Below are 15,231 nucleotides of genomic sequence, written 5' to 3' on the forward strand. Positions count from 1 at the left end.
TAATGGATATTCTTGCTGCTTTTTAAATTTTTTTTTTTTTAATTTTGAGAGAGAGAGAGGGGAGGGAGCAAGGGGGAGAGAGAGCGAGAGAGAATGGGCACACCAGGGCATCCAGCCACTGCAGACGAACTCCAGACACATGTGCCACCTTGTGCATCTGGCTTATATGGGTCCTGGGAAATTGAACCTGGGTCATTTGGCTTTGCAGGCAAGCACCTTAACTGCTAAGCCATCTTTCTAGCCCTCTTGCTGCTGCTGCTGCTGCTGCTGCTGCTGCTGTTGTTGTTTATTTTTTTTCCAAAAGCTTTCCAACAGCAGTAGAGTTATTGTGGGCTGGTTTGTCTAGAAATTATTGGTCAGCACTTCACATGAAAGTTTGCAGATGCTTTCTTAGCACTTAATAATCATGCAGTGGCCCACTAGATGAGAATAAAAAATACTGGCTAGGGCTGGAGAGATGGCTTAGCAGTTAAGGCATTTGCCTGTGAAGGCAAAGACCCCAGATTTGATTCCCCAGGACCCATGTAAGCCAGATGCACAAGGTGACACATGCACCTAGAGTTTGTTTACAGCAGCTGAAGGCCCTGGTGTACACATTGTCTGTCTGTCTCTCTCTGTCTCTAATAAATGAATAAAATCACTGGCTTACGAGGGTTTCATTAATTTAGAGGTTTCTTTAAAAAGAGAAAAAATAACTACCATATGATTTTACTACCCTACTTGTATTAGTTACTCTTCTCTAGTCTGTAACCAAATACCTAACCAAAAGCAATTCAAGGGAGGAAGGGTTACATTAGGCTTTCAGTTTGAGAGGATATAGTCCATCCTGGTGGCCTCAGGAGCTTTATGCAGTTGGTCACATCATATCCTTAGGCAGAAAGCGGAGACGAATGCTGGTGCTTACTTTTATTTAGTCTAGAATCTCAGCCCATGGAATGGTGCTGTCCATTCCATGGTTAGAATGGGGTTTTCCCACTCAATCAGACTAATCTAGAAACTCCCTTACAGACATGCCCAGAGATCCATGGTGAGTCTAAATCCAATCAAGATGGCAATTGAGATTAACCATTATATCTCTCCTTGGTTTTTACCAGAAGGAATCAAAGCAGGAGGCAGCAGATATGCAGATATTTATTGAGGTAACCGTTTGCAGTAGCCAAGTTATGGGGTCTGCCTAGGTGTTCAACAGATGAATAGATAAAGAAAATAAGATCTTCTTACACATGTTTACATATATATGCAGTGAAATTTTAGTCAGCCATAAAGAATGAAATTATGTCATTGCAGGAATATAGATGAAACTGGAGCTCATCAGGTTAACAAAGACTCAACAGTCATCACATCATATTTTCTCTCAAATATAGAATCCAGACTAAAAAGAATAAATCAGAGCGAGGCATGGTGGCACATGTCTTTAATCCCAGCACTCAGGAGGCCAAGGCAGGAGGATTGCCATGAGTTTGAGGCCACCCTGAGACTACATACTGAATTCCAGTTCAGCCTGGGCTAGAGTGAGATGAAAAACCAAAAATAAATAAATAAATAAATAAAGATAATTAAAAGCAGAAAGGGGGCTGTTTTGAAAGAGGAAGGTAAACAGTAATAAGCAAGAGGGGGTATGGACAAGAGAGGATAATAAGGAAATGAATATGATCAAAGAGCCTGATAAACATGTATGAAAAATTTTATCATTAAACCCATTTTGTCTAGGAATATTGCCTAATACTTTGTTTTGCATGAGAGTGGTGTGTTTTTGATGCATGTCCGTGTGTGTGTGGGGGGGGTGCATGAGGAGGCCAGAGGACAACCTCGGGTGTCATCTTTAGGACAGTTTATCTACCTTTTTTTGAGAGAGTCTCATTGGCATGGAGCTCACCAATTAGGTAAATCACGGTTGGTGAGCTCTTGGGGTCTGATTCTGTCTGTCTCCCCAGTGCTGGGTATAGTCAGGTGCCAACTTGGCATTTTATGTGGGTTCTGGGGATTGGATTCAGGTTGCTTCTGAGGCAAGCTCTGTACCAACTAAGCTGCCTCTCCAGACCATTTTTTTAAAAATACTGAGATCCTAGATTGTTCACATCTCATATTCTTTCATTACTTTCCTTCTCACTGTTACTCATTCTTGGTAGTTTCCTCCAGTCTAGCTTCCAGCCCTCTCTTACACTGGGTATATGCCATCTTTGGTCTTGCTGTCTACTGAGTTTCTAATGTCAAATGAGCATAACTTTCATTTGTGCACACCAGTGGGATCCTCTCTTCTATTCCTGGTCAGAATTGATGGTGTCTCTCCTTCCTTCTCTTGGGTTTACATCCTGTGACCTAACGCATACTGTTTCCAGGAAGATTTTTTTTCCTTTTGTTCCTTGTGGCCCTCACTGGACTGAATCAGAGATAATTATTATCTCTAGATTCCACTGAGGACCAGGAGTTTTCTGCCTTCCCTTTTAGGGATTCCAGCCTTTTAAACAAGGCTCCCAGACAGATTTCTTCTTTCTGATATCAGGGTTGTTTCTATCTCCAGACCACCTGGATCCATGAGGTGGTCCCAAGGCAGGCAAAGCTCCAGCACTCACTGAGGCGATTTCTCCTTCTTATTATGACTTTGGAGGCTTGAAAATTATTTTTCTCTAAAAGTTCTAGGGATGGAGAGATGGCTTAGTGGTTAAGACACTTGCCTGCAAAGTCAGAGACCCAGGACCCATGTCCACCAGTTGCACAAGGTGACACACATCTGGAGATTATGTGCAGTTGCCGAAGGCCCCAGTGTGCCTATTATCTCACTTTCTCTTTCTCTACTTCTGTCTCTGAAATAAATAAAAATAAAAGTTCTATCATTTTAAAATAAGCTTTTTTGTTTGTTTTTATTTGAGAGCGGCAGAGAGAGAATGGGTGCGCCAGGACCTCCAGCCACTGCAAACGAACTCCAGATGCATGCGCACCCTTGTGCATCTGGCTAACATGGGTCCTAGGGAGTTGAACCTCGAACCGGGGTCCTTAGGCTTCACAGGCAAGCGCTTAACCACTAAGCCATCTCTCCAGCCCTAGAATAAGCTTTTTATGTATACTTGAATTATAAAGGAGGAATGAACTATATATAATACATAGGTATATACACATATCCTCTGTATATGTGTCAGAGGAAGTAATGGTTGGGATGGGAAAGATGGAGTCAGGGGTGACAGTGCCTCTTCTTCTTCTTCTTTTTTTAGTAATTTCAGCCATGTGAACATGTTATTGGTTCAGGCAGTTAAATGTGTGCTACACAGTCTTTTTTTTTTTTAACCCCAGAAATCCATATGTCCTGTACTGAGTGGGTGTCTCCAGACATCTGATCTGTTATTTTGTTAGAAATGGGAAAGAGAGAGAGAGAGAGAGAGAGAGAGAGAGAGAGAGAGAGAGAGAGAGAGTGTGTGTGTGTGTGTGTGTGTGTGTATGTTAAAATTTGCTTAAGTGTACCCCGTAGGCAAACTCTGTAGATCAAACATCTGTGGCACAGGATTAGTTCTTTTAAGTTTTCCAATCTGCTATGGGCTGGTGTTTTGGCAAAGGGCAGTAAAAATAAATTGGTCACATGCTTGGGTGTTGGGCAATGGCAAATCACTCTAAGTTTAGAAGCTTTCTCTGAAGGCCTTTTCATTGCTGGTAGGCCAGTCCACTGAGAATCAGTGCTGTCGATAGTTCCATTATCTGCTGGCATTTGGTGTTGTGGCCCAGAAATTAATACCACTCCTTTTTAAAGCTTTTTACTGATTTTCATTTTTCTATTATCAGTAATGTTTTCTTCTGTAAAGGTTCTGTTGCCATTCCTGAAACATTAGGTGTTTGTCATAGCACACCCTGCTTTCATTAGCAGAGAGTGTTAGCCAACTGGTCACACGTGGTAGTGGTATACTTTCCAAAGTCATTCATCAGCCGGGCATGGTGGCACATGCCTTTGGTAGCAGCACTCAGCAGATCAGGAGGATTGCCATGAGTTCAAGGCCACTCTGAGACTACATAGTGAATTCCAGGTCAGCCTGGGCTAGAGTGACCTTACCTGGAGAAACCAAACCAAACAAACAAACAGATAAAAGTCATTCATCGCTCACAGTTCTTTAAATTGAAGATGTCCTTTTTGGTTGCCAGTAGGTCTCCTTGGTTAGTTTTCACAGGACTGCCACCTGGCTGGCAGTAGTCTGAGATGCCATTGAATTCAGAGATGTTAAAATTTGAGAAAACATGTGTCTCAGAACATCTTGCTTGCAGGTGGACCCATGATTGTTCCAGAATCTAATTACTGCTGACTGCTTGGGATCTACAGTGTGCTCACAAGAAGAAAGCAGGCTTGAGTGTGGTCCCTTCGACCCCTCTGCACCCTGCTGAATGCTTCTCTTCTTTTGACAGTCTGATGTTAACTGGGGCACATTCTCTCTTCTCTTATTGGCAGGGCTTTCCTCATTAGGAGCTGTAGCACCCTTGGCATGAACCAGTGGCAAGAACCTGGGCCAACTTCTCTTTGAACTGGTAGTGTTAGTGTGCCGTCCATTGTCATTGATAGATACTTGTCTGATCATTGAAGTTTCTTCCTTTCCTTCAGTCTCTTCCTTCTCTACCCTTGCCATGCTGAGCTTATAGATATTAGGCATTCTACTTATACTGTTTTCTTGCTTCTCTGAAGGCTGTTAGGTGCTTCTTTAACGTTATACGAATCTGAGCTGTTTATTATAGAAATTTTTAAAAACTTGGGCTGGAGTGATGACTCAGCAATTAAGGCCTGGGTTCAATTCCCCAGTACCCACATAAAGCCAGATGGACAAACTGGTACATGCGTCTGGAGTTTGTTTGCACTGGCAGGAGACCCATTCTCTCTCCCCCTCTCCTTGCAAATAATTAAAAAGAAAAGAAAAGCTGTCTTTAAAAAAAAAATTCTCAGGCTGGAGAGAAGGCTTAGTGGTCAAGGTGCTTGCCTGCAAAGCCTAAGGATCCATGTTTGACTGTCCAGGTCCCATGTAAGCCAGATGCATGATATGATGCAAGCACACAGGATTGCACATGCGCACACATCAGGAGTTCGACTGCAGTGGTGGAGGCCCTGGTGTGCCAATTCTCTCTTGCGCGCTCTCTCTCTTTCTCTCGCTGTCTCGCTCTCACTCTCTTACATTAAAAAAGGCTGGTCTGTTGGGTTTACCTCAAAAAAATTTTCTCAAAACTTACTTATTATGCTTCCATATTTCTGTGACACAGACAGGGATTTTTACCTATTTTTATACTTATTAGGCCACTTAAGCAGCTTGAGAGGAAAGACAGTAATGTGGGCAAATGCTGTCATGTGTCTGTTTCTTTGTCAGGTATTTGTTGAATGCCTCCAGAATGATTGTTAGGCATTGCAACAAGTAATAACAGGAAGAGTACATCTACATTCTCATCTTCATTGAAACAGCTATTCTACTTAGTTCCGGTTTTCCTAAATTGAAAGCTTATTTGATTCTATCTGCATTCTTCATTTTTAGGTCTCCCTTTTTTATTTATTTGAGAGTGACAGAGAGAGAGAGGCAAATAGAGAGAGACTGGGCGTGCCAGTACCTCTAGCCACCTTGTGCATCTGGCTTATGTGGGTCCTGGGGAATCAAGATTCGAACCAGGGCCCTTAGGCTCCCAGGCAAGCGCTTAACTGCTAAGCCATCTCTCCAGCTCATCAGGTCTCCTTTAAAAAAAAAAAAAATTACTTACTAGGAGGGAGGGAAAGAAAGAAAGAAGGGGGCGATGGGCATGCTACGGCCTCCTGCCACTGCAAACTAACTCCAGAAGCATCTGCCTTTATGGGGGTACTGGGGAATCAAACATGGGTTGTTAGGCTTTGCAAACAAGTGTCTTAACCATGGAACCACCTCTCCAGCCCTCAGGGTTCCTTTTTTTTGGGGGGGGGGGTCACTCTTGCCTACGCTGACCTGAATTCACTATGTGTAGTGTCAGGGTGGCCTCGAACTCACAAATGAGCTCACAGCGATCCTCCTCCTTCTGTCTCTCAAGTGCTGGGATTAAAGGCATATGCCACCATGCCTGGCTGTCAGGTTTCTTTTTAAGAAAGATGTCAGCTTTCAAAAATCTCAACATAGAATTTAGTGATTTCAATAGTTTGGCTTTGTTTTGATTGGGCACTAATGTATTCTCTAAAAATAATTTGCATGTTGTTTGCTTTTCAGCCGATTACACCTCAACAAGAAGGCAACAGACAAACAGCCATATAGCAAGCTCCCAGGTGTCTCTCTCCTGAAGCCTCTGAAAGGGGTGGATCCAAACCTAATCAACAACTTGGAAACATTCTTTGAACTGGATTATCCCAAAGTAAGTATAGGGCGGTTCTCATGAGCAATGAGTCAGATCATGGGGTTACATTTTCCTCCTTATAAACACTTGAGAATTTCAACACTGTATATGGTAAAAGTATTGAAAATTCACCATGATAACAACCTCTCAAGTTTTAAAGCCAGGCATCAGTACATGGAAGACTGGGGTAGGAGTGAGTTCAAGGCCAACCTGGGTTAGAATAAGATGTTGCCTTAAAAAACAAGAAGAAGCTGGAGAGATGGCTTAGCAATTAAAGGTATTTGCCTGAAAAGCCAGAGGATTCTGGTTAGATTCTCCATGTCCCACATAACTCAGATGCACATGGTGGCGCATGTGTCTAAAGTTTGTTTGCAGTGGCTAGAGGCCCTGGTGTACCCATTCTCACTCACTCTCTCCCATTCTCTCTGCCTCTAATGAATGAATAAATAAAATCTTTCAAAAACATTTAAGCTTTAGTAGTAATGAGTCACAGAACAGCCATGGAGCTGGGAAAGGGCTATAAAGTCTCTCCTTAATCACTAGTGTCCATCTGAAGTACAAATCCCCAAATAAACATCCTGGAACTCAGACATTGTCAAGTGCTAGAAGATTGAATATACAAATCCATGAGAACCATATGTGAAAAAGAGAAAGAGCATATGGGAAACAGTGTTCAGTGGTCTGACTTTGTGTGCTGCAAGACAGCCAGAACTAAACAGAGAATCCCCTTCAGAAACTGGCTCTTCTCACTTGATTGCAAAGCCTGCTGAAATGGATTCAGTACCCCAGTACCCACATAAAACCATATGCGCATGTTTCTGGAGTTCTTAGAGGCAAGCATGCCCATACTTGCTCTCCCTCTGTCTGCCTCTCTCTCTCTCTCTCCAATAAATAATTTTTTTTTAAGAAACTGACTTCACAAAGAATTGGTTACAAATCAGTAATTGCTTCATTACTGTGAATCTTAACCCCTCTCATTGTGTTGCTCTTGTCACTCACTGTACCTTCATAAACTCTATACTGCCTTGTTTGGAGAACTTCAAGTTTCCTTCGGAAGACATATTCTTTTTAAAGTTTTTTCTTAGTATAATGTTCCTTGATTTTTGTATTTAGCTTTTCTGCAGCTTTTAGAACTCACCAATTGAGACACTGCTTATGAAAGGCCACCTCCAGATAATAGATAACCTGCTTGCTTTTCAGTAGTTTCCCTGGTGGTCTCTACTCATTTGCCTGAGCTTTTACTTTGTTGCCTTAATTTTTTCATAGGTAATTTTTACCACTCGGAGATTCTTCTCTCCTATGTTGTTAGGACATGGTAGCCCATCTACTCAGAAGAAGGTGGAACACACAAAACATGTTTCACGGTGACTGGTTTTCACGTGCTTTATTTCCTTTTAGCCTTCTTTTTCTTTTTTTTTTTTTTAATTTTATTTATTTGCAAGGAGAGAGAGAGGAGAGAGACAGGGAAAGAATGGGCACATCAGGGCCTCTAGCCACTGCAAACAAACCCCAGAAGCATGTGCCCCTTGTGCATCTGGCTTACGTGGGGTCCTGGAGAATTGAACCTGGGACCTTCAGTTTCACAGGCAAATGCCTTAACCGCTAAGCCATTTCTCCAGCCCTTAGCCTTATTTTTCTTGATGGCACCATTGAAAACAGAGAAGGCACAAATGTGGTAGCCTCAGTACGGGACATGATTATCATTGAGTTATTTTTTAAAGTTTTTTTTTCTCTAGGTAGGGTCTCATTCTAGCCTAGCATTTGGGAGGCAGTGGTAGGAGGATAGACAAGTTTGAGGCCACCCTGAGACTAATTCCAGGTCAGCCTGGGCTACAGCAAGACCCTACCTGAAAAAAACAAACAGCTGGGCGTGGTGGCACATGCCTTTAATCCCAGTACTTAGGAGGCAGAGGTAGGAGGATTGTTCAAGGCCAGCCTGAGACTACATAGTGAATTCCAGGTTAGCCTGGGCTATAGTAACCATACCTCAAAAAACAAACAAACCATATATATGAAATCAGAAATTTTCTGACACTTACTTCCTGTCATCTTTCTTTCATTAAGAAGCTACCCATAGCAAATATATCAATTTAAACTCACCCCTCACCTGCTTTGTGCCAGCAACTGTTGTAGGCATTAGTGTATTAAGTACAGTCTGTCTAGAATTTATATTCTGTTGTAATCCAAACAGTATCATAAATTTTTCCATAAATGTATGTAAAGAACTTACTTATGAATAATGGCTCAAGATATTTCTATTTGATATGCCAATATAGTTTATATAGTAAAATTTATATCAGGACTTGGGGTGTAACTCAGTGGTAATGTATGCTCAGCATGCACAAGGCTCTGGCTTCAATCCCCAGAGCCATCCCCCAAAATTCTATTTAAACAGATATTTTGTCCTCCATACTACAGATAAAAGTTAGTATTACTGGTGTGTGTTGAGCTGAATCAGTGAGATTTTTCTAACACTAGTACATTTAAATCTCTTCTATATTTAAATTTATTCATAAATGCAAAAGGGAACATCATTATTGCAGTTTCAGGTATTAAGTTCTTACATATACAAAGGGCTGAATATTCTTAGTTTAGGAATTTTTTCCTGTTATTAGTACCTATCTTGTTCTCAGTCTTTTAGTCATTTTTGCTCTTTGAACAGGGAAGGAAAAAAAGTTACTCTGCTTAGCTATTTGCCTAGCAATCTTACTTAAGGTTTAGTGAGGGTTATTTTCTCCCTAGCTATAGTTTAGTTATCCATATCAAAACTGTGCAGCTTATGTGTAATAGAATTTATTATCTCTTAAAGATTTATACAGTAATGCTTCCTTGAAATATTTTAATATTTTAAAGGTGTATTTTTGAAAGTGTGTGTGTGTATTCTTTTAGAGAATATAAAAATACCTAAGAAGTTGTTCTTTTGTGTTAACCAAGAAAGCCTTCAACCCATTTAATAACTTGTATTTTGTTATTGCCTTGCATTTGGAGGAATTTAACTATTTTATACAAAGATTCATAGCAAATAAAATGTTTTCAGGGTCTGCACATGTGTTGGGTAATGTGAATTAAGCTTCCTTTGACCTCTGCTAATTAAAGGGTTTGCTTTTTATTTCAGAATTATGTTTAAGGGGCATAATGAATAATGAATGAACTTGAATAAAGGTGAACTCTATACCTCTCTTATTGATAACTACCTGTACTTAACACCATATCTTTGTCATAAATTTTTGGTGTGGACCAATTTACCAGTTTATTGATTTTTTTCCCCCCATTGAGTACTTTTTCTTTTTTTGTGGTAGTGTTTCACTCTAGCTCAGGCTGACCTAGTATTCACTATGTAGTCTCAGGCTGGCCTCAAACTCATGGCAATCCTCCTGCCTCTGCCTCTGCCTCTACAGTGCTGGGATTAAAGGTGTGTGCCACCACACCTGGTGAGTATGTTTTTCACTGCTGTATTTTACAAAATTTTATCTCGCTGTGGAAAAAGGCATAATTAAGGGTTTTTTTGTTTTTTATTTTAATTTATTTACTTTTTATTAACAACTTCCATGATTGTAAACAATATCCCATGGTAATGCCTTCCCTCCCTCCACTTTCCCTTTGAAACTATTCTCCATCATATCCTCTTCCCCTCTCGATCAGTCTCTCTTTTATTTTGATGTCATCATCTTTTACCTCCTATTATAATGATATTGGTGTAGGTAGTGTCAGGCACTGTAAAGTCATGGATATACAGGTCATTTTGTGTCTGGAGGAGCACGTTGTAAGGAGTCCTGCCCTTCCTTTGGCTCTTACATTCTTTCTAGCGCCTCTTCCGCAATGGACCCTGAGCCTTGGGAGGTATTGCAGTGCTAAGCATTCCTCTGTCACTTCTTCCCAGCACCATGATGAGTTCTGAGTCATCCCAGGGTCACTGCCATCTGAAAGTGAAGGTTCTCTACCAAAAATGAGAGTAGCGTTAACATATGGGTATGAATGTCAAGAGAAGTGCTTAATGGGCAGTTTGCTGAGCATAGTATATATATTTAACCAGACAGTTATAGATGTTATACCCCTAGGGCTCGTGACTACCCCTGTTGTAGGTTTTCAGTATCAGTGATCTATTCCCTCCAGTGAAGCAGGCCTCCAGTCCAATTAGAGTGTGGTTGGTTTCCCCCATAACAGATGTGCCACTATTGCACCTGTTGGTTCATTTGGCCTGGCTAGCCAAATGTAAGGCTTTCAGTGTCCACTGTTGAATATCTTCACTGGAGATTTCCCTATAATTACTGTTTGTTTGTTTTTTTTTTAATTTTAGTGAGAGAGAGAATTGGCACACCAGGGCCTTAGCCACTGAAATTGAACTCCAGATGCTTGTGCCACCTAGTAGGCATGTGCAACCTTGTGCTTGCCTCACCTTTGTGTGTCTGGTTTATGTGGGATCTAGAGAGAGAATCAAACATGGGTCCATAGGCTTCACAGGCAAGCTCCTTAACCACTGAGCCATCTCTCCAACCCACATTTAGTTTTTTTTTTTTTTTTTATTAATTTGTTGTTGAATTGTATTCCTTAGAAACATTTTCTTGTATTCATTCATACCTGAAATCCCATTTATTAGGAACTAATGTTTGTAAACAGACAAGGAATTCTTTCAGGTAAAGCTGGCTGAGTATCTATTAGAGGAGAAAAGCCATTCATTATTCTTGCCCTGTAGAAGGTCTCCTAACCTTTCAAATCGGCATTGTTAAGGTCAGCAGCCCCTACTCCCAGGGGTCTAACTAGCCCAGGCTGACCTGGGTCTCACTCTGGTTCCTAGGCTGGCCTCAAACTCACAGAGAGCCTGTTACTCTGCCTCTGAGTGCTGGGATTAAAGGCATGTGCTGCCATGCCTGTTGGTCACTGCCTTCTGGTGGCTCAGTTAAGCATTTTGAGAGTGAGAACAGACAGACTGCTGACACTGTATAACGTAGACTCAACATTTTGGAAGGAGTGTGTTAAGAATGGCACCCTTTGTACTCTGGTCTGTGGAGACCAGCTAACTATAGAGCTATCTTTGATCCTTCTTGAGTGGCAATTTGGGATAGAATTTATAATGAGAAATAGCAAATATGAGGAGAATATATGTTATTTTTAATCATCAACTTAATCACTGAAGAACTTTTTCATTTGGAAATAATGTATTGCCTTATAGACTAAATAAACCTTTATTGATGTTAGTGCTCAGCCACAAATTTCTTTATTGCAGTTTTTGGTGAGATAAGATATAAGGCACTGTAAATATTTTATTTCCATTTTTTACTTCTGTATGAGTATCAATAAAAATAAATAAAATAGGCCTTCCCATTGCTTGGATCATTTCCTGCATATTGATCACTTAAAATGTTAAATTCTTAGCTCCTTTTCCTCTAACTTTTACTATTTATATGTGCATATTTCTGTAGGAAGGGTCATGTTCATGTGTGTGTATATGTTTATAAGGGCCAGAGGACTCTTGATGGCCTAGAACTTGCCAGTGAGGTTAGACTAGATTGGCCATCAGGCCCCAGGGATTCATCTGTCTCTGCCCTCCTTTTCACTGGGATTCCAAGTATGTATCATCATACCTGGCTTTCCTTTTCTTTCTTTATTTTTTAAAATAGGCTTTGGGGATCAAACTCAGGTCCTCATTCTTTGAAGGCAAGTACTTTTACTGACTGGGCCATTTCCCTAGCCCTACTTTTATTTTATTTTATTTTATTTTATTTTAGCATAATAGTTTTGTCATTTTTCTGGACATAATAAACTTCCTGTCTGTGCTTAAAAATGTTCAACTGGTTTTATAAAGAGGATTTGGAAGGAAATTTGTCTTTGAGTCAGCAAAAATATATTACCACTTCTGAAAAAGATTACTACTTAGAATACTTATCCCACAAAATAATAGAGTAGCATCATTGCATGTGAAAGCAAACACTTTAAATATTTAGTAGCTTGCTAAATGGTACCTTAGCATTTCAGCTGAAGACTATCTAAACCTGACTATCAGAATCCCCCCCAGAGATTGTGATTCAGAAGTCTAAGAATAGGGCCTAATCCTCTTTTTAAAATAAATGTCCTAGGGTAATTTTGACACAGCCGTTCAAGTGGTAAGATGTGACTAAACATAGTACTGAGCAAAATAAAATATTGGGTATTTTTGTGCTTATAAGGCCAGCGTGTTTTTCAAGACAGTAAGTGTTTATGCCACAGTCTTTTATTTCAGAAAAGAATACAGCAAAGAAACAAAAACCAAATTAGTCCCATTTTGTTCTTTATGTTTCTGTCAATGGGATTTATTTGTAGCCAATAGCAGCATCCTCGTGAACTAACAGACTAGTGCATAGATGCAGTGCTGATTTCGTGTCTTGGCTGTTGCTTTTTCCTCTTGGACACCTTGGACCTTACATGCATTTAGTAAATCCTAAGTGTTAACCACCACTGTCAGTCTTGAGATCTGGGTACCCACTAGACCTTGCCTGTGTGGGGATGGCAAACTTCATCCTCAGGCTCTGCCAATGTCTTTCTGATGATAGTAAACAGGCCCCCTGCCTGAAGAGTCCCCCGCTTTCCTCTCTGCAGTGCTTATCATCGTAAGTGTTTGCATCCATTTTGAATACTTTACTTTTACACTTTATGTATACAATTATGTGTTTCTCTTAGGCATTTTGATTAATCTGTAAGTACTAATAGTAATTAATTAATTTTTTACAAGTTAATTTATCTTCCCTGTCTAGTATGAAGTCCTACTTTGTGTACAAGATCATGATGATCCAGCTATTGATGTGTGTAAGAAGTTGCTTGGAAAATACCCTAATGTTGATGCTAGATTATTTATAGGTAAGTAACAAAGTCCATACTAACCATTTTGCTCTGGCAGTATTAAGTATCAGTAATCTTTTCTACAGTTAACTATACATTAGGATATTAGGCACCCATTAAAATTATATAAGCATAGCCAGGCGTGGTGGTGCACAATGCCTTTAATCCTGGTACTTGGGAGGCAGAGGTAGAGTATCACCACGAGTTCAAGTTCTCCCTGGGACTACGCAGTGAATTCCAGGTCAGCCTGAACTAAAGTGAGACTCTACCTTGAGAAACAAACAAAAATTATATATGCATGGGGCTGGGGAGTGGCTCAGCAGTTAAAGGCAATTGCTTACAAAGTCTGTAAACCCTGTTTCGATTCTTCAGTTCTCATGTAAGGTCAAACACACTAAGTGGCACATGCATTTGGAGTTTGTTTGCAGTAGCAAAAGGTCCTGGCACACCCATGCTTATTCTCATTCTTTCTCACTCTCTCAAATTTAAAAATATATTTTTTCAAAAGTATATAAGTATGTTTGCTCTAAGTATGTTTTCTGATGTGAAAAGATGTTTCTATTCAAGGAAAATTATTTAACTGAGGTTTTTAATGTATCTTTGATTATCAAATGACACATAAAAATTGTATTTCACTCAGTAATCAGATCTGAGTGTTCTTTTTGTTTCTCTTAATGTTTATTTTATTGAGATAGATAGATAGATAGAGAGAGAGAGAGAGAGAGAAAGAGAATGGGCATCTCAGGGTGCTTGCTGCTCCAAACAAACAATAGACATTTGCTACACTACTGGGCATCTGGCTTTTACGTGGGTGCTGAAGAATCAAACCTGGGCTGGCCAGCTTCACAAGCAAGTGCTTTAAGCCATCTCCCTAGGCCTCTTACAATATTTTTTAATGTGTGGCCTTTCTACATATCATTGCCTGATTGGAAGCAAACAGTAATTTACTTTTATCACATTGCAAAAAGTATTTTTTGCAGGTGTGCAGGTTCATTCTAAAGACTTATAGAAAGCCAGGCGTGGTGGCACACGCCTTTAATCCCAGCACTCGGGAGGCAGAGGTAGGAGGATCACCATGAGTTCAAGGCCACCCTGAGACTCCTTAGTGAATTCCAGGTCAGCCTGGGCTAGAGTGAGACCCTACCTCGAAAAATCAAAAAAAAAAAAAAAACAAAAACAACAATAAAGACTTATAGAATATTTCCCATAATTGTTTCAAACAGGTCTGATGTGAACTCTCTTTTACCCCAAGTCAATTTCTATATGCTATTATAACTGCTATGGCTTTGAAAACACGTCCTATAGCTTTTAAAAATTGATAAAATTCATATGTATTTATAGTATTGTACAGTAGGATATTTTGAAATATGTATATGTTGTAGAATAGCTAGCTCAAGCTAAGTTAACATATATTGCTGCATATTTAGTGAGAAATCTGCTCAGCTTTTTTTTTTTTTTTTTGGTTTTTCAAGGTAGGGTTTCACTAGCCCAGGCTGGCCTGGAACTCACTACAGAGTCTCAGGGTGGCCTCGAACTCACAGTGATCCTCCTACCTCTGCCTCCCTAGTTTTGGGATTCAAGGCATGTGTCACCATGCCCAGCCTGCTCAGCCTTTTTCAAATAGCATTTATAACATTGTTATAGCATTATGTTGTGCCATTGTCATTAAACGTTCATTCAGAATACTCATCCAAGAACTTAGGAAATCGAAAACAGAAACTGAGTTTTCAAAGATAAATGTAATCCTCCTTTTTTAAAAAAGTTTTTAAAATTATTATTATTTATTTCTTTGAGAGAGAGAGAGAGAACTGGCACACCAGGGCTTCCAACTACTCCAGCATGTGTACCATCTGTGCATATGCATCACCTTATGTGTCTGATTTATGTGGGTTCTGGGGAGTCGACCCTGGTTCTGTAGGCTTCCTAAGGCAAGCACTTTAACCACTGAGCAATTTCTCCAGCCCCTATATTTATTTTCCAGGAGAGAGAGTTAGAGACCAAGAAAGAGAGAGAATGAATGTGCATGCCAGGGCCCCTAGCCACCACAAACTCCAGATGCATGGGCCTCTTTGCATCTGGCTTTACATGAGCACTGGAGAATCAAATGTGGGT

At 40.2% G+C, this 15,231-nt stretch overlaps 1 protein-coding gene across 1 annotated transcript in view; it reads left to right on the top strand.

Annotated features, from left to right (window-relative positions):
• The window catches only part of Ugcg (UDP-glucose ceramide glucosyltransferase), a 41,548-nt gene that overhangs the window by 14,501 nt on the left and 11,816 nt on the right, over positions 1–15,231 (top strand). The window contains exons 2-3 of the mRNA XM_004657010.2: positions 6,183–6,324; positions 13,035–13,137. Of these exons, the coding sequence (XP_004657067.1) occupies positions 6,183–6,324; positions 13,035–13,137 (245 nt within the window). The remainder of the gene's footprint in view (positions 1–6,182; positions 6,325–13,034; positions 13,138–15,231) is intronic.

Source organism: Jaculus jaculus, chromosome 1 (assembly GCF_020740685.1).
Source record: "Jaculus jaculus isolate mJacJac1 chromosome 1, mJacJac1.mat.Y.cur, whole genome shotgun sequence".
Lineage (NCBI taxonomy): Eukaryota > Metazoa > Chordata > Mammalia > Rodentia > Dipodidae > Jaculus > Jaculus jaculus.